General features: G+C 36.9%; 2 protein-coding genes and 1 long non-coding RNA gene across 3 annotated transcripts; 2 read left to right on the top strand and 1 right to left on the bottom strand.

The window, feature by feature from the left end:
* The first annotated feature begins 358 nt into the window (after nucleotides 1–358).
* On the top strand, nucleotides 359–1,907 carry LOC110849289. Its single transcript, XM_022096692.2, has 3 exons — nucleotides 359–585; nucleotides 661–975; nucleotides 1,418–1,907. Exons 2-3 carry the CDS (start codon nucleotides 834–836, stop codon nucleotides 1,711–1,713), a joined length of 438 nt encoding a protein of 145 aa, XP_021952384.1. The 5' UTR covers nucleotides 359–585; nucleotides 661–833; the 3' UTR covers nucleotides 1,714–1,907.
* Nucleotides 1,908–16,408: 14,501 nt separating this feature from the next.
* Nucleotides 16,409–19,122, bottom strand: LOC110848752. Its single transcript, XM_022096053.2, has 3 exons — nucleotides 18,670–19,122; nucleotides 17,155–17,995; nucleotides 16,409–16,636 (listed from the first exon to the last, which is right to left on the bottom strand). Exons 1-3 carry the CDS (start codon nucleotides 18,751–18,753, stop codon nucleotides 16,590–16,592), a joined length of 972 nt encoding a protein of 323 aa, XP_021951745.1. The 5' UTR covers nucleotides 18,754–19,122; the 3' UTR covers nucleotides 16,409–16,589.
* Nucleotides 19,123–21,631: 2,509 nt separating this feature from the next.
* LOC118435314 lies at nucleotides 21,632–22,733 on the top strand. Its single transcript, XR_004834686.1, has 2 exons — nucleotides 21,632–21,882; nucleotides 22,243–22,733. It is a non-coding gene; the product is annotated as an uncharacterized LOC118435314 (long non-coding RNA).
* Nucleotides 22,734–22,901: the final 168 nt, after the last annotated feature.

Raw genomic sequence — 22,901 nt, forward strand, 5'->3', positions numbered from 1 at the left:
CACCCCGATTTGTGCACCAGAACACACAATTCTGAGCTGCGTCTCCACAAATTTGATGCTCTACGACGGTGTGTTCTGGTGCACAAATGGGGGTGCCACCGCCACCTATGTGCTGTCATCATCATTTTTTGATGCCAGGAGATGTGGCGATGATGATGATGCGTAGGCACCTCCCCCAGGTGGGCCAAATGTACACCGAGTTATTTGGTTGGCTCTCCCCTTTCCTCCATAAGCGTCACTCGAATACATAAGATCGATTCTTCTGGTAGAATCTATATTCTGTGCTCCCTCCCCAATCCTACAATGTTAATGTCCCAAATGTCCCCACTTGTAAGACACCATTGCACGATTGTTTGACTTTTAGTATCTTAACAACACCGGTATGGATTGTAATATTTTATTTATTGCCGTACAATTTTTTTCAAAAATAAAATGAAACTTTTTTAAAAATAACTGGCCATTTGACACGAACGATAATTCGTTTCTTCAAAGTCTTCTGGTCTTTATTCCATATTCAACACGTCACTAAAATACTGGCCGCTTTATTTTTTGGTGGGCAAAGAGAAGACCTTGACAATCCTTCCGGTCAGTAAAAATTCAGCCCGCAAAAATTACAGTTACATATTTACAAGTTTTAATTTCCATCCATCCCCAAAAAAGGTCAACACCACCGATCGTACGCCCGGAAGCCGCAGAAAATCTGCGGTATAATCCAACATTGATACCGCCGCCGAAAAATCGTCCAGAATTGACATCGCCTAAAAATAATTCAAAATTGACGCCGCCGCTTCCGCCAAGTGGTCGGCGTTGACCCCAAGAAGCGTTAATTCAGAATGGCATATTACTCGTACGACACGTACGATCCGTACTATTCCTACCCGGTCGCGGAAGTTGCAGTTGTCGACGTTCCCGTGGTTGAATACGGAATTGAACCGGTCATCTATCCACCAACGAGCAACATGGGTTACGCACAATGTAATAATTTAATTACTTAACACATTTATGTACATAGAACTCACCCAAATCGTCAAAATCAGCACATTTTTGGACATTTCTCACCTCTGGGAATTTATTTCAAAATTTTGGACAACAAATTTGTTGAGCAGGTCGTTCCCAATTTTTTAGAAATATACACTCCAGATTTTGACACTTTTTGACGGAGGAGATCTCAAGTTTAAGAAGCCTTCAGAAAAATTGGACCTCTTCGAAACTGGCTCCAAAAACTCAACGCCATTCCATTAATCACCTCACTGACTGCAAATTTGTCGTCCAGAATTTTAAAATAAGTTCCCAGAGGGGAGAAATAATTAAAAAAAACTGTCCTGATTTTGACGCTATATCGTCGAGTGCTTCGAATTAAACGAAATATTTAAAATTAACAAACCCATTTAACTTAACTTAATCATCTCCCCCCCAGATGACCCTGGCTACTACGACGCCGGCTACGTGAACGTCGCACCGGTGGCATACGTCGACAATTCGTCGTGCAACCTAAAACAATGTCTCATAACGGGTCTGCTTATCTTCCTGTTTCTAGTCATCCTCGTGGCCGCGGTCTGGTTCGGCCCGAGAGGTTCGGGAGGATCAAGTACTTACGTTTCACATCGGACCTACGGTCGCCCCGGTCACTCGATTGGCGTCATCAGTCGCCCAGTTGTTTATCGCCCCGTCTATCGCCCTCCTCCCCCTCGTCCAGTCAGATTTAGAGGATAAAATGGAATGCAATGTTTTTACATGATTGACAAAGAATCTGAAAGTTAGTGCGGAAAATAGTCCATATTTCTGTAATGACGGGTGAATATATGTACAAGAATGAAAAAATAATAATCTAATTCATGGTTGTGAAACATTTCAAAGAAAGTGATGAATGAATGAGTTTGTGAATAAAATCCATGATTCAGCCCGGTTTTGAATTGTTTAATTGGCGATCTTATTAAAGCATAAATAGTTTTTGGAGTGTGTAGTTTTGTACCAAAACTGAGTTATCCTAGAGGAATAAGTCTTTAATATTTCTATAATTGCGACTCACCAGAATATGAAAATAATCTTTCAACATTTAAGGACGCCGCCAAATATCGCCAAAATTGGCGCAAGATTTTTCCGCGTTAACTTCTCAATGACAGAGGAAGCTTTTTCAATCAGCTCGCAAGTCAGGGTTACAGAAATCTAGAATTTAAAAGATGTGTAAGTAGGTTATCCACGTCCGGTTTTAGTCTACTTCATGACCCTGATAAGTGTCATGAATGAATTTTCATGATCATGATACGTAGTAAAAAAAATTAAAGGCTGACGATAAGGACTTATCATTTCAGAGGTATAAACCCACCTAGGTGGTAGATCTTATCAGGTTGTGCAGCTTTTGTCGTAACCGATAAATCACGCATAATACTAAACTCCACTTTTTTGTTTGGGATGATGACAACCCGACCACGAAAGCATTTCAATTTATTCATTCATTCAAGTTCATAATGCTTCATGAGCGTTTATAATGTCGAAATTTGCATATGCATAAATAGCCGGTATGAACGATCAAACTTCACAAGCTTGCAGTCGGACCTGGAGGTGGACACGAGTAGAAAACTTGTTCAAGCAACATATAAAATATTGCAAAATTAAATTTGCAACCATTTCAAAAAAGTAAGTAAATCAGGTTGGTTTAAATTTTTCGCAAGTATTTAACTTTTCCAGAAATCTTTGTCATATTTTCGAAAATTAGCACCGATCAGCTTGCAGTCGGACCTGTTGGACACAAGTAGAAATAAAGAACCATTGCGAATAAATAAGGTTGGTTTAATTTTTTGCAAGTATTTAATTTTTCCAGAAATCTTTGCCTTATTTTCGAAAATTATTTAGCTGCGTACCGATCATCACAAAATTTCACGATGGCTTTTCATCATCCTTTTCACCACGGAGTGACCACCGGATCCTCGTCCAGAATTTCGACCTGGGGGACGTGGACGTGGCCGAGCTGGGGATCTAACGATGACAGCAGTCCGGCCACGCAATGCTCCACCTGTGGCGCTTATATTCATGGAAGTCACACTTGCTCAAAGCGTCCAAATTCGTAGCGTTCAAATTTCAAATGAAAATTTTGTGTACCAATTTGTTTTATACTTAATCAAAAATTTTTATTCAAAATGAATGTGATGCGAAATATTGATAAGAATAAAAGACTGAATTCAAGAATTGACATTCATTCATATTTACTTTTGTGGACGAGAAGAAAGTGACTTTTTATAAATTTTGTCCCCTGTAAAACACCATTAGCGAATTATTATTACTTTGATGGAGTCAACCTTGTCGAAATAAATGGGAAAAAATATTTTTGCACAATTTCGAAAGAATACGAATTATGTATTCGAAATTATTTTCTTGAACGTTTTTTTTTCAAGCTACGCCCGAATAGCTTATGGGAAAAAATCACACAAAAAATGAGGAATCACGTGGAAGAACTTATGTATCTTTTTGTTGAATGAACGACCAGTTTGGGGGGAGCAAATTTTTGGGCAACATTTGCCCAAATTTGCTCAATTTTGCCCAAATTTTTGGGAAAATTTCACGATTCTGCCCTGTTCTGAGATAAAAACAAGGAAAAACTGTGAACTTTGCCCCCAATACATGACCTCAAACTGGTCATTCAACGGAAAGATTAGTACCACGTGATTAATAATTTTTGGCTAGCTTTTTTTCGCATAAATCGCTAAGCTGTTTATGTGTTGATGGAAAAAAGGATTCCATTGTTAGCACAAAATTTAGGCAAAGGTTATGATGTCAATTTCGCACATACGCCGAGCACACATTCATTTTATGTCAAATTTGTCAAATCTGAAATTTTCCCTGCCAACAACGCCAATCAAAATGAAACACAGTTCATTCAAAAATTTGTGGAAAAAGTGTCCAAAAATTTCTCAACTATCCTTTTTTCTCTGCCCCCCTAACCACCGCGACGCTGTTTCGAACCGGAAGTCGAATAAGATGGCGTTCTGCAAATCAAACCTGCTCCTCGTCACTGTCATCATCGCGGTCGTGATGACCTTGTATCCCGTCCCTTCCGCTGAAGGTTAGTCTGTGCAGAAAAATATTAAGCAGTGTTTCGGGTGTAAGAAACCACTTGCAAGAAAATCCGAGGAGAAAGTGGTTTCTTGCAGCTTTTTTGACCTGACGGAGCAAGATACTACTTCCGGCTGCTATATTTCATAAGGCACGTGGCTAAATGTCGCATATTTCTTGCACTTTCTCCCAGTTTCTTACACCTCGCATTTCTTGCAAATGCAGTGAAAGAAATGTAGCAAATTCACCACTTGCAAGAAATAACAAGTACCTAAGTGGTTTCTTGCAGCTAAATTTTATTTTCCCCTGCAAGAAATCCAAGGCACGAAAAACTCCTTCCCGCCGCTATGTTTCATACGACACGTGGTCAGATGACACATATTTCTTGCACTTTCTCCCAGTTTCTTGCACTCCGCATTTCTTGCTTTACAGTGAAAGAAATTTTGCCAAACAAAACACTGCTTGCCCCTAACTCGTACTGTAATTTGCATCTTTTCATTACGTATTTATTGTTTGCAACCTTTGTAATGATAATGCAAATGCAACATTATCATTCCAAAGGTCAAGGGATTCAACTACATAGATTTAGTTTCATATGAAGCGTATTATATAAGTAGCAACTCGCCTCTCATGGTTGTCCAAACCATGACTTAGTGTGCAGGTAGAGACCATGCATGACAAGGGTTACTTCAGTGCGTGGGATAACAGCTTATCTTTAGTTTTCTTGTTATAAATATGATAATCAACTATCATTTTATATGTATATAATAGGAAAAGTTAAGATAAGTGCAAATTCAACGCATAAAGTCGATCCAATGATAGAAAATTTATCATCAGGATCATCATCAGGATTGGGTCCGACTTGTATGCGTGTAATATTAACTTTTACTTAGTTTTCTTGTTAAGAATATAATACTCAACTATCATTCTATATGATTTTAACAAGAAAAGGTCACATAGGTCAAAATTCCACGCACTGGATTAATCCTAAAGTGAAAGGTTAAGAATCGTGACGTAGTAGGTAACTGTCACGAAGGGGAGAATAGGATAGGGATGAGGAGCGTAGGGTGGTAGCAGCGCTACAAGCACACTACGTCATCTTAGCAGTGTTTCTGCTGTTAAAAAACAGCTGCACAAAATTAGTGCATAATAATGTTTTTATGCGTTTAATAACACCCACCTAGAAGTGCACAAAATGCACAAAAATGCACAAAAATAATTTTAATGCCCACAATGCAATAATGTTACATACTTAGTTTATTAGACCAATACTAACGTATGTACTACATGTTCTCATCGCTATTAATACTATCAAACCATTTCCGCTTCCTTGAAGTCGGAACTTTTTCCTCCCCAGTTTTGTGTAGCGTCTGATTTACTCTACATAGTTTCGATGCTTTCTCTACGCCAAGGCGATTGCGCTTCTTTGTCAGGATATTTCCAAGGGATGAGAAATTCCTCTCTAAAGACGCCGTCCCTGCCGGAAGATTAAATAGGGACACAGCAAATTCCGTAAACCCTTTTGGTAATTTGTTTTGATTTGCAGCTCTCCACCATTTTTGTGGTGGAATCGACCTCGTAGAACTTTCAAGTAGCATTGTTTCCGAGAAAACTGATGCATCAGAATTATGCAAATCCATTGCGGCTAATAAATATAAAGTTCCTTTCTTGTTCAGGATTTTACGACCTTTTTCTTTCTCAACTTCGGTTAGTCCGTCCCCTAGTTCAAATATTATTATAAATATTACTTTTTAGCCTATCAACAAAATTTAGGAAAAATATATTGCGATATATATTGCGAAAAATATATTTACGAAAAATATATTGCCTTTAAAATGAGGATGTAGCATATGCGCCGTAATTGCTATATCGGTCATTGCCATTTTCATTTTCTCCTGGAAATAATTGTCGTTCGCGTATTTGAGAGGAATTTCCTCCCGAACTGTGATCCACTGTTGACACATATCCGCCAGATTTGCGTCCTCGCGTTGCAACTAAAGTTGGAAATAAGAAATTTTTGTTTGGTTTTGCAAATTTTAAAATCTTGATTAAAAGTTTAAGAATACTTACACTATCAATCGCCTTAACCACAGAACTAAACAACTTTATCATTTGCTCCACTGAATCATACAAACTCGTATCCGATATTATGGCATACACAGAATCGTCTTCATCACGCTCCGATTTCGTTCTTTCTGACGTGTTCCGTCGAGCACGGATGATCTCTAGGTATTTGCCGTTATTTTCTAAATAAGACAAACAACAGTCGGTTTGAGAGTTCCAACGTACGGGCATAGGTAGAACTGGACGTTTCCCCTTTGAAGATTTCAAATCGGCTCTGGCGTAGTAATGATTCCGAAAATATTTCTGAACTTGTATAACTTTGTCCATCAACTCTTTGTTGGTATAGTGCTGGCCAACTAGATTTAGCAAATGGGGCGAGCATCCGTAAACAATTACATTGGGGTTATTTTTCTTGACCAGGTTCTGCAGCGCTAGCATTGTATTACAATTATCAGTGACCAGTCCTACAACCTCGCAATTAATCGTTTCAAGCTGCTTCAATTGTTTTTCGAATAATGAGTAACAAAATTCAGCAGTCTTCGGAGAACCACCTGTCGCCTCTGCACCCAAGAAAAAGGATTGTCCATTACAAATTGCGCTATGCGCAATCACCGGTTCTTGCTGGATAGTGCTCCACCCATCCTGAGCGAGGACCACTTTCTGATTTTCCAATTGCTTTGTTAATTCCAATTCTGTTCGCTTAAATTCATTATCAAGTAGAAAACCACCGACGGTTTCATGTTTGGGCAATACATAGCTTGGATTAAGGAGTCCAACAAATTTGCAAAAATACTCGTTTTCTACAACATTGAATGGTAAATTTGCCGAGTAGATAAATTTTCCAAGGGATTCGTCCAATTTGTCTTTTGTTCTGGGAAGCATTTTGTACATAAAATTGGTGATCTTTGTGGTTGCAGCTGATTCTTTTCCAACAGGCGGACTGATTGGGGTAGGGAGTCCTTGGGAGACTGGAGTTTTATTAAACTTCCTGCACTTTTTCAAGTGATTTTCCATTCGACTTGATTGAGCGCTTACTTGTTCCTTACAGTGTTTGCATTTATTTGAAATAAAATTCTTTCCTCTTGTTACGGTGATGAATTCCAGCCACACCTGATTTTGAGGTCGACCTCTTGACCGTTTTCTTCCGGTTCCAGATTTGGGAGTATTTGTGACAATTTCAACATTGTCTTGATTCCGATTCTCTGACAGGCTAGCTTCGACTTCAGAATCTGATCCAGGCTGGTAATTAGGATCCTGGCTTAATGAAGATGACTCTAAAGATAGAGATATATTGGATTTTATGGGTTGTGATTTAATGAAATTTCAAATTCATTCATACCGTCTTCGTCTTCGTCTGGAACCATCTGTTCGTTCTCGTGTTCACTGGGTCGGAATAGATCTAAAATTGATAATAATCTATATATTTATAATCGTCTAAAAGTAATTCGAACTATTATTCGAATTATTAGTAGTACGATAATGACAATATGCTTACCAATACTTTCCATGTAAGTTAATTTCGAATCAGTTTCGTTTTCTGCAATTTATTAAAAAATAATATAAATAAACACACGTTGAGTTGCCCATGAATATCGAATTTCGTAAAATAATTAATATTTTTTTTATTTACCTGAATTGTCCAACATGTCCCTAATCTCCTGAGAATCCATTGAAACCAATCGATAAGATTGTGCCATTGTCCTCGAGGAAAACGCGCCTTATATAACTTTTTACAATAGCTTTTACAGTTTTTAATCCTGGAAAATTCTACTGAGTTGAGTGGATATGAAAGATAATTTCCCGGCACTCTGCCTTTGTTTGCATTTTTATGCATTTTTGTGCATTTTTGTGCATATTATGCATTTTGTGCATATTATGCACTATGCATGCACAAAAATAATATTATGCGCACAAAAAGAAACACTGCATCTTAGGTTATAACACAGAATGTAATATATAGCGTAAGCAGAGGAGTGGAGAAGAGAGTTCTCTTTCAGACACGGAATGAGCAAGATAGGTAGGCAACCATCAAGGTTATTCACTTGTATAGAATTTCAGGAATATTGAACCCTCTTTCCTGCGTGTATTTTTTGGAAATTTAAGATTTAGTTGTTCAAAAGCTTTAGGTTAATTTCTCTTCTAGATAAAGTTAACAAATATAAATATATAAATTAGCTCTCCCACGCATAGAATAGTTCTTTATAATTAAATCAATATTTTTCAGTCGGTATTGATATAAATAAATATATTTATAATTCCTCTAAAAGTGAACTTCTACAAATTATTCGCACAAAAGTCACAAAATAAGGGGCACCTCGAAAGTGGGTGTGGACAGGGACACGCAAACCCCATAGTTAGAACAGGGGGCGTTACATGTTCCAGGCTTGAAGTGCTACTTGTGTCAGGCAGATAAACCGACAAGTAGCGATGGAAGGAGGGGGGCGGGCCCAGAGACCCCGGAGGGAATCGCGGTCTACGAAAAGTTAAGGAAATCCGTGAACTGCAAGGACTTCACCGCAACGACTCGAAAAGAAGCAAGGAACCAGATTGAATGTCCATCCGAATGGAAAAGTATATATTTTTTTTAAATAATTAAGGGTAATGGATTTGAATTGGGTATCACAGTTCAAATTCAAAACCGGCATATAACTCGCGATGTTCGTAAACTTCGTAACGTGGGCCAGTATGTGTAGAATACTTCTGATCTTGATGAGGAGCATACCTGTTCACTTTCATTCATTTAACTGATTATGATAGTGAATGAAAATGAATTTCTTGTAATTTGAATGAAAACATGACTGAATGAAAGGATTTTTCATTCCTTTCATTTTTCACCTTATGCTTAATGGGCGAAGTAAGAAATGAAGTCAGATGAACTGAACTGAACTGAAATGAATTTGAACGAAATTGACTAAATGTGAATGAAAATCTTCACTCAGTCAGAAATCTGGATGGCTTACTTTTGAATGAAAACTACATTTTTGAACAGGTATGGCAGGATAGGGGAAAAACCCTATACGAAGGTTACGAACAGACCTAAGAGAACTTCACTCTCTGAAATCGCTTCTAATCCTGCTGCTCTCGTGTTTTAGACCCGTACTGCATGACCTACAAGACTGGTACCAGGGTTTGTTCGGTTGCCGAGGCTGACGAGGGTATCAAAGTCGCCCCCATGAATACTTGCCCCACGGAGGCGAGATGGTGCAAGTGCAACAGCGCGGACTGATGCAACGACTTGGTGTTTAACAAACCCGAAAGAGGGGGGAATGGTTCTGACATGAATGATTTGTCGAAAGTCGTCGTCGTCACCTTGATCGGAATCAGCTGGTTCGTCCGACGCGTCTTTGGCAGCGGTTTCTGAATCGTGTCGCTAATTTCAACCCGACTCGTTATGATGCGGACACTAAAGGAATATTTATGTTGATCTCTGCTGGACACGGTTTATAATTTTTGAAACCAGTGTAAAATTTTTATTGCAAATTTATTGGGTAAATGGGGTGCGAATAAAGTATATATGACAGTAATTATCAGAGCTGGGAGATTAGTTGATTTTTTGCTCGGATTACGGATTGGGGATTGGTCACCAAAATTTTTGGATTAGATTGGGGATTAGAATTAAGCATGGATTCGGGGATTGGATTGGTTTCGGATTAGATTACTTTACAAAATTTATTTGGATTGGGGATTAGGGATTGGCCAATCTGGATTAGTTTCAGGATTGGGGATTATTTTTCACTACTATTTTGCTTAATAAATTTGTTTAACATTTTTTTTATGATTTCACCCTACAAAAAAAAAGTAAAGGGAATGAAAAATTGAAGGAAAATTTGTTAAACATATTAATGTTAAATTATCAATTATTACAACAGCACATTAACTAGTTCATCAGACAAAGAGGTTAATTCTTGTGCAAAAATATAGCAGTATGGATTAACCAATTAATTTCAAGTTTAAGGATTTTGTGTAAATGTTTTGTTTTCTAATTCATTTTTTAACAATGTTTTTATCATTTCGCGTCAAAAAATGAATTAAAAGAAAACCATTTTAAACCAGTTTAAATCATTTTAGAGCTGTAATAACAACACATTAAGTACTTAACCGGTTCTTTTTGTGTAAAAAATTTTAAAAAGTCAAATGCACTGGGTAATTTTAAGGGAAATTTGAAACGCGCAGGTGAAAAACAATTCAAAACTAATCCAAGATCTATGACCAATGCAGATTGGGGATTAGCTTGGAAATTTTTGTTGGATTGGGAATTGATTTGAATGATTTTTTTTCGGGATTGGGGATTGGTGGATTATTTTCAATATTTTCAAAGCTTGGATTAGGGATTAGGGATTGACTAATCCCTAATCCGGATTACCAATCCATCAATCCCTAATCTGGATTGTCCCAGCTCTGGTAATTATTAAGTCTGGGTCATTTGAATTAGATTTTTTGCAAGATTAGACAGTTCCGAATTTTATGCGGTTTTGAAAACTCGGTTTAGTTTTATTATACTGATTTTTTACCAGATATTTGAATTGTACAAAATTTTGGCCTGATTTTATTTGTTACTTTCCGCTGAGGTGGACATGACGCGTGACGATGTCCATCTAACGTCTGCCTGCTCGTCCTCATGATCAGAGGTCGACGCCGACCAATTTTTCGGCGCGGCGTGGCGTGGCGTGGCGTCACAATGTTGAAGGAATAGAAATTCAGATTTATTGGAGCGAGAGCGTGTAATCTGTGGCGTCCAACTCTCTCCTTCTGATTTCGACTTGCGATATTCTTATTCTCGAAATATGCTGAACCAAATTCGTCTCATATTCTGTCCCTTGGTGACCTTTGACCTCACCATTTTTACATGAATGATTCATAATACTATAGGATTGCACCATTTAATTATTCCGGAATGATGAAGGGGCACTGGCAAAAAATCCGAATTTGCATATGTACTTCATGAAGCTGATGGAATAAGTGGCATGAAATTGTCATGACCATGATGGAATAACGGAGGGATGACGATAAGTGCTTATCATTACATACAAATACGACATGTACGTGGTCATAGAGCTGTGAAGCTTATCTAGCACAGTGATGTATAACACACGGTACACCCATAATACTAAACTCCACGATTTTGGGATGATAACCCGACTCACTCGAGATCATGAATGCATCTGAATTTAAACAAATGTTTTACTTTGTTCACTCATTCATAACGTTCATAAACATAAAATCATGACCAGGAATTTCATAGTGTCGAAATTTGCATATAAAAAGGAAATTATGAATGACCAAAATTAACAAGCTTACAGTCGGACCTGTGGACAAGTAGAAAACTTGACCAACAACTATCAATATATGCAAAATTGCAAACTCATAATTTTCAAACGTTGCAAATAAATCAGGTTAGTTTAAATTTTTCCTATGATTGATTTTAAATTGACCGTTTACATACATAAGATTTTACAAAGTCCTTCTTATTTTCGAAAATTATTTAGCAGATCACCGATCTGACCGATCGTCCCAAAATTTGCCCACAAAACAGAAACTTGCAAAATTAAATTTGCCAACATTGCAAATAAATCAGCTTGGCTTAATTTTTCGTAATCTTTACATAACTTTTTACGAAATCCTTCTCTTATTTTCGAAAATTATTTAGCAGATCACCGGTCATCCAAAAATTTGGCCACAAAACAGAAACTTGCAAAATTAAATTTGCCACCATTGCAAATAAATCAGGTTGGCTTAATTTTTCGTAATCTTTACATAACTTTTTACGAAATCCTTCTCTTATTTTCGAAAATTATTTGGCAGATCACCGGCCATCCAAAAATTTGGCCACAAAACAAAAACTTGCAAAATTAAATTTGCGACCATTGCAAATAAATCAGGTTGGTTTATATTTTTGTAATCATTTAACTTTTTTATGATGTCTTATTTTCGAAAATTATTTAGCAGATCACCGATCATCCCAAAATTTGGCCACAAGACAAAGACTTGCCAAATTAAATTTGCAACTATTGCAAATAACTCAGGTTGGTTTAATTTTTCGTAATCTTTACATAACTTTTTACGAAATCCTTCTCTTATTTTCGAAAATTAATTAGCAGATCACCGATCATCCTAAAAATTTGTCCACAAAACAAAAACTTGCAAAATTAAATTTGCAATCATTTCAAATAAATCAGGTTGGCTTAATTTTTTGTAATCAATCATTTAACTTTTTTACGAAATATTGATCATATTTTCTAAAATTATTTAGCAGAGCACCGATCACCACAAAATTTTACGATGGCGTTCCACCATCCTCTTCACCACGGAGTGACCACTGGATCCCCGTCCAGAATTTCGACGTGGGGGACGTGGACGTGGCCGAGCTGGGGGTCCGATGGCGACAGCAGTCCGGCCCCTCAATGCTCCAAGTGTGGCGCTTATATTCATGGAAGTCACACTTGCTCAAGCTAACGTTGATGCAAATTTTGTGTGCCAATTTTTTATACTTAATTAAGATACAACGAATGCGATGTGAAATATTGATACAAATAAAAGACTGAATCAATAGAAGAAAGTGAATTTTTGAAAATTTCGAACAAGCAAAATGCCAATATTTAATTATTATGACATTGATGGCGAATTGTCGAAATAGATAGAAAAATAATGCAGATCATTTTTTCCACGCGGAATAGCAGAACTCCAATGCAACTTGTCATAAAATATGGAAATCTATATCAGATTTTGGCAAAAATTACCAATTTCGAGGGGCATACACGCCGGGCACGGTAAAATTCACACTCGTTTTCGAAATAGCTTTGTAAAATTCTAGTCTACGAAATTCCTGAAATTTATCTGGGCTTTTACCCTAAAATTTAGGGTAAAATTTCCCTGTCAACAAGACAGGAATCCAAATCAGACCACCCCCATTCTTGATAACAACACGCAGAACAGTAATTTATTTATGGCAAAAAAGTTGTGGAAAAAGTGCCAAAAAATTTCTCCATTGTACTTTTTCTCTACTCCTCGGACCATCACGACGCTGTTTCGAACCGGAACAGGAACGTCGTAGAAGATGGCGTTCTCCAAATCAAAACTGCTCCTCGTCACTGTCCCCATCGTGGTTTTGATGATCTTGGATCATGTCGCTTCCGCTGAAGGTCGACGCAAAAAAAATTAAGCAGCTCAGCCTGTAGAGTAGGGGGACGTTCGTAAATGTCGTAACAAAAATTTTTTTGACACCTTCTCACTTTGTAACATATCAGGATATCATTCGCCCCTGACCACCCACCTTTGCGAAGGTTACGAACGTCCCATTACTCGTAATTAAGTAACATTAATATCAGCTACTTTATGAGATGACTTCGTCTGTCCGTCCGTCCGTCAACAGGATAATCGAGATCGGTTTGCGGCATCATAATATTAAAGGGAGAATCTTATCAACTTTGGGGTCAATCGAACCACCCGCCTCGAGGTCAGGGGGTGTGACCGGGAGCAAAATGAGATTTTTACTTAAATTAAATATATTGATGTAATTACGTATTCCCCCGCGCTGGTTGGGGTGAACTGAGACTGAAGCTACTTCGATATACGCGTTTTTCACGGTTTATTTTCTGCTGTAGGCTTGAAGTGCTACTTATGCAAGTCTGATCCTCTGCCCAGCACCGGCGATGGACCTGATGGACCGACAGGGAAGCAGTATGACAAAATAGATTGGAAAGAAAAGATGGATGCAGCCGTGGCCTGCTCGAATTTCACCGCGACGACCCGAAACGAAGAAAGGAACCGGGTACAATGTCCACCCGGTTTTAAATCTATTTTTTTAGGGAACGTCCATATATTACGTGAATAAAAAAAAGGTGGTTGGGTCGCTGATCTTACTCGTGTCAAGCTTAACACGGTTTTTCAGCTAGTTTCGATAAGTTCCAATTTTCTGAAGACTTCTTAAACTTCAGATCTCTAGAAAGTGTCAAATTTTGGAGTGTTTATTTTTTTAATTTTTAACAAAGACTAGCTCTGCAAATTTGTTGGCCGGAATTTTAAAATAAATTCCGAAGGAGGAAATTTCAAATTTAACTCGATCGCAGATCGTTGCCAATTTTTAAAAATTTACACTCCATATTTTGACACTTTTTGAAGGAGGAGATCTCAAGTTTAGAAAACCTTCAGACAAATTGGAACTCGTCAAAACTGCCTTTAAAAACTCGTCGCCATTCATCAAATCACTGACTGGAAATTTGTCATCCAGAATTTTAAAATATAAATTCCCAGAGCGGAAAAATGATTCAAAATTTGTTGTTTTTGGCGATAGCGGTGGTCTAGAAATCTGCGTTTTTTGATGACGTAATATATGGACGTTCCCTGAGTATTACTTAATTTCTGAAATTTCCTGTAATCAGCTGCTATTTCCGTGGTCTAGATCCGTTCTGTGTCACCCACCAGAGTGGAGCGAGAGCTTGTTGGTCTGACCACAATATACCTTTCAAAGGTTTCAAATACGCCCCCATGAACACTTGTCCTGCGGAGGCGGAAGCGTGCAGGTGCGACAGCGACTTTTGCAACGACGTGTCCTTCAAGGATGGCAAAAACATGGCCGACAAGATGAATGATTCGTCCAAGCTGGTCGTCATCACCTTGCTCGTCCAACGCTACCTTGGCAGCGGTTTCTGAAGTTTTTTTCTGAGGTGGCGCCAATTTCAACCTAGCTCGTTATGATGCGGACATGAAGAAATGTTTAAATTGACGATTTTTGGAACCAGTGCAAAATTTTAATTGTGCATAAATTGATAGATTTGTTGAGTAATTAGGGAGCGAATAAAATATAACAAAGTAATCAGTAAACCTTTATCGTCTAATTTTAATTAGCTTTTTTTTACAAGATTGAATAATTCAGAATTTTAAGCGGTTTCAAAAACTATGTAAGGTTAAGGTGGCAGGTTAGTTTTGTCGCGATTTTTTTTACTAATTTGAACCGTATACATAATTTTGTCATGATTTTATTTATTACATGTCTAAAATTTGTTTCAAGTTTCGTTAAAGTTTGATTAAAATTTAAGTTTCCGGACACGACGCGATGGGGGGCAGGTCGAAAAATTCGAATTTACTTACATACTTCATGAAGCTGATAAAATATGTATGTAGATGTCATGAATTGCCATGATTATGATGGAATAACGGAAGGATGACGATAAGTACTTATCATCACAAACAATGGGCATAGGGCTGTTTACCTTATCAAGCTGTGCAGCTTATCGGGCACAGTGTGCATGCGATTTTGGGATGATAACCCGACCCACTCGACATCATGAACGCATCTTAATTTAAACAATACATAATTTTACTTTGTTCACTAATTCATAAACAAGTTCATAAACATTTAATCATGACCAAAGCTTTCATAATATCGAAATTTTCATATAAAAAGGAAGCTATGAACGACCAAAATTCACAAGATTTCCGTCTTACCTGCTGGACACAAGTAAAAAAACTTTGCCAACAAATATACATAAAATTGCAAAATCATATTTGCAACCATTGCCAATAAATCAGGTTGGTTTAAATTTCTAGTACTCATTTACATACATAACTTTTTACGAAATCTTTATTCTATTTTCGAAAATTATTTAGCTGATCACCGATCCTCACAATATTTGACGATGGCGTTTCATCATCCTTTTCACCACGGAGTGACCACCGGATCCTCGTCCAGAATTTCGACGTGGGGGACGTGGACGTGGCCGAGCTGGGAGTCCGATGGCGACAGCAGCCTGGCCCCTCAATGCTCCAAGTGTGGGGCTTATATTCATGGGAGTCACACGTGTTCAAAGTAGTGTTCAAATTTCAAATGCAAATTTTGTTTGCCAATTTTTTTAAATACTTAATTACAACGAATATGATGTTAAATATTAGTATATACGAATAAAGACTGAATAATTGCCCTTCACTTAATTTGTACTTCATACATATCTTTGATAGCGTGTGGAAACTTAATTTTAAAAAAATATAAAATCGACCCAGTAAAACCTGGGGTCGGAATACCCTGAGACCTTCATTGTCAGTCTTGTCGACATGTCCCGAATATAACCTGATTGGAAATCGTAATTTAATTATTATAATCGTTGCATAAATCTTGCGGCGTTATTCTCTCGCATGGAAAATATATTTGGTGTGTTTAATTTCTACATTATGTGTAAATATGTGTGTATGTTTAATATAGTTCACAAGTTATAATTAGTTTGCTTAAAATTTTAGTGCATACGCTGGGAGATCTCCATAATTTGTGAGTAGAAATAAACTTCCGGTTTACGGGATGAAATTCGAAATTGACAATATATTCAATTTATTGATGGTTAATTAATAACGTACATACTTATTTATTATAGGAAAGTAATTCTTAATTAGTTTGAATGTAGTTTTATATTGTGTACTTAAGATTGCGTTTATGTAGTAGAGTGCTGCTCAAAAAATCCCACATTGTCACTTTTTGACACGTTTAATTAATTGTTCAAACTCTTCGTCTCCACGAATTTGGCACGGTCCGAGACTGAAATTAATTAAATTCGTGATTAAGTTCCAGGAAATTTTAAAAATATAATAGAATATTTTTCATGTAAGGGCAAAATCACGCCAAAATTAGTGCAGTTTTTCAGGAGAAAGTAACCTCGGACAAGAAATAACTGAAAGAAATTGGTTTTTTGCAGCTATTTTGACCTGCAGGAAATGCAAGGCGGGAGAAATTACGACCCGCCAAACGGCACGTGACTACTGTTCAGACAATATTAATAGTCTCAATTCCTTGAAAATTTTTCTGAGAGGTTATTTGGTTTTTTCAACTTAATATCAATTATCTACCAGGAAACCTCTCAGATTTTTTTCAGACTATTAATATCGGCTGAACAGTAGATGGCACTCATTTGTCGCAATTTCATACAGTCTCTTGCATCCCGCATTTCTTGCCTGGCTTGCTTCCCAGTACAAGAAATGTAGCAAACCTCCAAGAAACTAACACTGAATTTGTCCCGCTATGTACGCCGCGGGAATTTTAAAATTTAAATCCCTCACCCTTCTTAAAGCAGAACTTCCCCCCCGCCGTATTATCATAGCAGCACCCCCTCGATTTACACTGCCACTGCTTAATCCCACCCCACCCACATTCCACCCTTTCTTTCGGATCCACCCCGCAATGCGAATCCTTCACGGTATCAAAATCCTTCTCAATCTGCCCCATTTTCCTCCGCATATCGTCCAACTCATTCTTCTGGCGGGTGATCGTATCCAACAACCCGGTCACCGTCAACTTCCTCGTGGCACAAACTACCCGGGACTTTTCGTAACATGGTTTCGGCCACCAGGAAATCGTGCTCGGATTAAACCCGTATCCGGACGGTTGTCCTAGGGACCCATGCGACGCGACATCTATCCGCAGCTCGCCGCACGTGTTCCCCGAAACCGACGAGGGCGACGATCTTCTCGTGTTTGACGACCACGAGGACGTATTTCGGTTAATTCGAAACTCGGAATTGGAATAGTTCGAAATTCCCAGGGAAACCGCGGCCGCGTTGAGGGGCGAGTTTGATGACGAGTTTGAAGTTAGCGGGCTTGAGGAGAAGGAAGACTCGGAAAGTTTGAGGTCGCGGTAAGAACTGGGGGAAACCCAGACGCCGATGGAGCCCCCCTCCCAAAGGTAGGCGCCCCACATGATGGCCGAAATGGCGAGGTCTTCGTCCTCCTTGGAATTTATGGAGAGCATGGTGGGCGTCAAGAGGTCGCCGGAACGTTTCTGGGAGGCGCAGATGGGTCCAGATTCTTCCGGGGTGGCGGTGTTCTGTAGGACTTTGAGACATTTGACGCCCTGTTCGCCCAAGTAGGAGCCGGAACACCACCAGCCGGGCCAGTCGGGGTCCTAGGGGGGAAAGTTTTTTATAAAATAAATTTGGACAATTTTGTGGCGTTAAATAATCACAAAATTTTGTAAGATTAGAAAAATATAAGGATAAATTTCTAGCAAGTAGAAATCTGAAAATTTTGTGATGTTTATTAGAAAATCAGAAAGGTTTGTTATATTACCAAATCAGAAAGTTATGATTAGAGCGAAACAAAGGAAATAATTTTTTATAGTTTTTACTGTTTTGATATACGAAGAAGTCGGAAATTTATAAACATAAAATGTTTTATTAATAGGCTACGTTTTGGAAGATTTATCGCTCCTCTTTTTTTCTTATTGATTTTCTAAAATTTCTAAAGGAAATATTCAAGCTTATTTTTTATCGAGTAAAAAATAAATGAGCCAATTCACGCGTTCATTGGAGACTTTTAAAATCCACAAGTTTAGAAAAATAATTTACAAGCTTTTACAAAACAAAAATACGCCCTTTACCTGGGTAAGTTTGCAAAAATTTGTAAACTTTTCCTATAAATTTTTGCAAAAGTTTACAAGTTCACAGAATTTACAAATTTTACAATGTTACCAAGCCCTGCCTGAATGGCCGCAATGATTTAAAATAATTTTTTTTCTAAAAAAATTTACAAAGTTTTTTGATTTTCTGGGGGAAACAAAAAACAAAATGCAAAATAAACCTGCGGTGGTGGCGATAAGGCATCCACTTCAATAAACTTGTCCAAATTGACGACCAGCAGGAAATATAAGTATCGTTTCCACATTTTGTTATTATATTTCTTTTTAAATTTTTATGTAATGTTTCAACGCCACTTGTATTTTTTTCAAAATTATTTGTAAATCCAAAATTTATTTATAGGTTTCTTTTTGTTTGTCCCGTTTGAATTTAAGGTTGTACAAAACTACTGGATTAAATTGGTGGATTAAACTTGATCTTTATTTTATTATTGGATTTTTGGATGCGATCGAGTGAATGGAATTTTATAGGAGTGATAAGGAGTAATATTTTTACGTAAATGTAACTCTGTAATGGGTGATGTTATGTACATATATTTGTTATTTTATTGCCTTCTTCTTGTTGATAAATGAATACATGGAAAGTGCTGGAACTGGCGAGATGGGTGGACGACGACAAGTTATCTGTAAATCCTGGCGGAGTTGACATTCTATTAATTGACTTCAATTAATCGTAATGGTCGCTGGGACAATTTGCTTTAACGAGGCGTCCCAATCCTGCTGGAGAGTCGTGCCAGGGTTTCGGGTGCAAGTAAAGTAACCACGTGCAAGAAATAACGGGAAGAAAGTGTTTTTTGCAGCTATTTAGACCTGCAAGAAATGCACTGCACAAGAAACGACGCCGCGTGGCGAGATGGCGCATATTTCTTGCACTTTCTTGCACTTTCTTGCACCCCGCATTTCTTGTATTGCTTTGTTTTTCAGTGCATGAAATATAGCAAACCTGCAAGAAACGAAATATACACCTTTCAGTCAGTGTTTCAAGAAATAACTGCAAGAAGATGGTTTCTTGCAGCTATCTGCAAGAAGATGGTTTCTTGCAGCTATCTGCAAGAAATGTCAGGCGCAAGAAACTCTTTCCCCGCCGCTATTCCTTCATACGGCGTGTGGCTGGATTGCACATATTTTATGCATTTTCTCCCAGTTTCTTGCACCCCGCATTTCTTGCATTTTTTACTATCCAGTGCAAGAAATGTAGCAAACACTGAGTCGTGCATACATATGTGTAATGTATCATCCCATCATTTTCTTCGTAATGTGAGGGTCAAAAGTCGATCGCATTCTTTATACGGGCTCCCCGTCCAGCATAAAAATTACATGATTTCATACGCTCACAACATTCATTCTGGACTGGACGAAGTCTGGAGTGTTGAAACTATTAAGAAATCTAGGCCGCTTTTTTACGTATTGTACGATGAGAGATTAATGATCTCTGTTTAAAACAATAATTCGTGAACGGGTGGACAAATACTTTGCTGTCATTGAGTTGTTTACAATGACAGAGGAATATTTACTGGCAACGGAGTATTGTGTTTGTTTGTTATGGATTTTTTTTATTTTTAAACTTTTTAAATTATTCTTTTTTTTCACAAGTTGCATAACAGATTTGACTTTAAACTGACTGCGACGGAGGGTTGATTGAGATTGAAATGAAAGAACGTGTCGTAGGTCACGTCCATACGAAAATTATGCATGATTTAAGAGGATGAGGAAATTAGAGGATAAAATAATATGACTAATTTAGCGTAATCATTATTATTATGCTCTTTAAATTATGAATTTAATTGGAGTATAAGAAGAATATGGAAAAATAGGGTTGGTATTATATTATGTATGATTTTGCATCCATAAGAAAATTTTAGACGCAGAGATTATCATAATAATAATTTTTTTTAGATAAGTGGTTGACAAATAACTAGTAAATATATACACTCTTACAAAACTGGTAGTAAATTATTAATTACTAGAGTGTCTACATATATTACTCTACCGGCACTGGTAATAACGGGCATTACCGTTTAATAATGTTGTGGTAGTGAAAATTTTACCACTCAGAAACAAACTACTACCAATTTGGTAGAAAGGTATTACCAGATCAATACCAGTACGGAGTATATGTCACTCTACAAGATTTTTTACAGTGTATGAATTTGGAAGGTCGGTAATTCGGTAATTCGGTAACTCGGTATTTTACTTAATCATGGTATTAATTAACCAGCAGTCATATTACGCAATGTATTCTCTTTGAGATATGTATGAAAACGAAAATAAAATCCAGTCAATAAATTGACACAAGCTGTGTTCGTGAACTTTTTTCTTACTACGAGAGAGGAAATATTATGAGAGTAAAATTAGTAAAAAGTAATGAACTAATTACAATAATTACTTAATTATCATCATCTTTCTTAACTATGATCTTGACTTTGTTGTTTCAGAGTGAAATATTTTTTTCTTAAGAGCACACGAACGAACGAACGGTCACGTTTCGTAAATAAATAATTTATACAACAATTCTTCCCTCGTTATTAGTATGCCGCATAATATTTTTTGCAAATGAAGAATCCCATCCATGGAGCATTGATTTGGTACGAGTTAATGGAACTGTTTGCCAAAAATTTGAATAAATTGGTTATTTTTAACCGCGACCTTTCCACATTAAGAGTAGATGCGTGACTTTAAAAAAATTGAAAGGGGCCGGCTACAAATTCGAGTTTTACAGTGTTTCACAATTTCGTATGAAATTATAATTCTGTTGAAAATTTGCAAATTTTAATCATGCAGATAATTCGTGCAAGATTTTCATAAAATTTTGTAATTATTTCAATTATACGTTAAATCATATATCTATAACAAGACCGATGATATATGTATCAACTTAAGTGGAAAATAGCCCAATTTAGCGCTCTTTTTTGTACTAATTTATACTAATTGTTATATAGCGAGGAGGGAATTATAATCTTTCCGAGCTGTACGTGACCATTAGGCGTCGGTTGAAAATAGAAAATATTTATTGGCCACTACGAACGATTTTGAATAAATTATTTGTTAAATTTAATGAGCCCGAGACAATTAGTGAGTTGTATAAAAGCTTGTTCCTCATCCACCTTAAAGTATCAGTTTAAACAGATCTTATTTCAAGGTTTGAATATTTAAAATCTTCGTACGCACTTTATTAAAATTTTTGAAACATTTTTCTAGCAGGAAGTGCAGTAAATGTTCATTAAAGAGTTTGCTAAATTACGATACAGCTTCAAGTTCAAGTTCAAGATTGCACACGTTAAATAATTAATAAGAGAGGTACAAATTTGCAATAAACCATTTGTACAAATTCCGGCAGTATTATTTTCAACGAATTTTAACCGATTTTTTTACAAAAGGTGGGTGAGATTTTTGATTACATTTATAAATAAGCTATTTTTATAGAGTTTGAGGCACGATTTTTTCCAAAAATTCATACATTTGCGAAATAAAATTACAAATTTATTTTAAAATTCAAAATTTTGCTTGAGAAAATCTAAATTTTATTTTTTTCTATGTTACAGAAAAATAACATAAATCTATGAATAGGTCATTTTTATAAAATTTGGTACACACCGAATACATAAATTTGCAAATATGTATATGAATTTTTAAACATCGGAATAAAATAAATGAAAAAAAATTATTTTGAATATTTTAAAATTATTTTTTTTGTGAAATTTGACGTGGATTTTTATTTAATTTTTTGTATATTACAGAAAAACAGTAAAAAAAATGAGACTCGCAACCACCTCTATTCGCATCGGATTGCTTTCCGTCTTCTTCGTCGTCCTGATCCAATTGGACATCGCCACGTGTCGCAGCGTGCCCCTGACTGACGAAGATACGGAATTAAGTCGCCCTTCGTTGGACGATGTTTCGTCTTCTTCAAAAGGTCGGAAATCTGAAGTCGAAGACTTTGTCGTGGCCCCAGCGGCGGATGATATTATTATAATCGTTAGCGCGGAGGATGACTCGCCCGCGCAGGCGGGAGATTTGAAACGCATCAAGAGAAACAAGACTAGAATAAGGTATCATAAGAAGATCATTATCCGTGGAGGGTTCGGACTGGACAACTAAATATTTAGGTTATATTTAAGATAAGCTAGAGATATATGCAATGTAAATAATTGATAAGTTAATCATTAGTAATTTAATGAAAATGTAAATAAATGAAGACGAATAAGAATTTAATTCGCAAAAATTTTAATCTTTTTTCGTGTTTCATTTCGCAAAAAAATTGGTTGCAACTGCAAAATGCAATTTTCTACAAAGCATTTCAATGAATTTATCGAAGATAAAATCGCAAAATAATTCCGCATAATTTCAGCACAAATAAGAATGGCAATTTAAGTAATTCGCACAAGCTTAATTTTTT

This window comes from Folsomia candida, unplaced genomic scaffold (genome assembly GCF_002217175.1).
Source record: "Folsomia candida strain VU population unplaced genomic scaffold, ASM221717v1 Fcan01_Sc004, whole genome shotgun sequence".
NCBI lineage: Eukaryota > Metazoa > Arthropoda > Collembola > Entomobryomorpha > Isotomidae > Folsomia > Folsomia candida.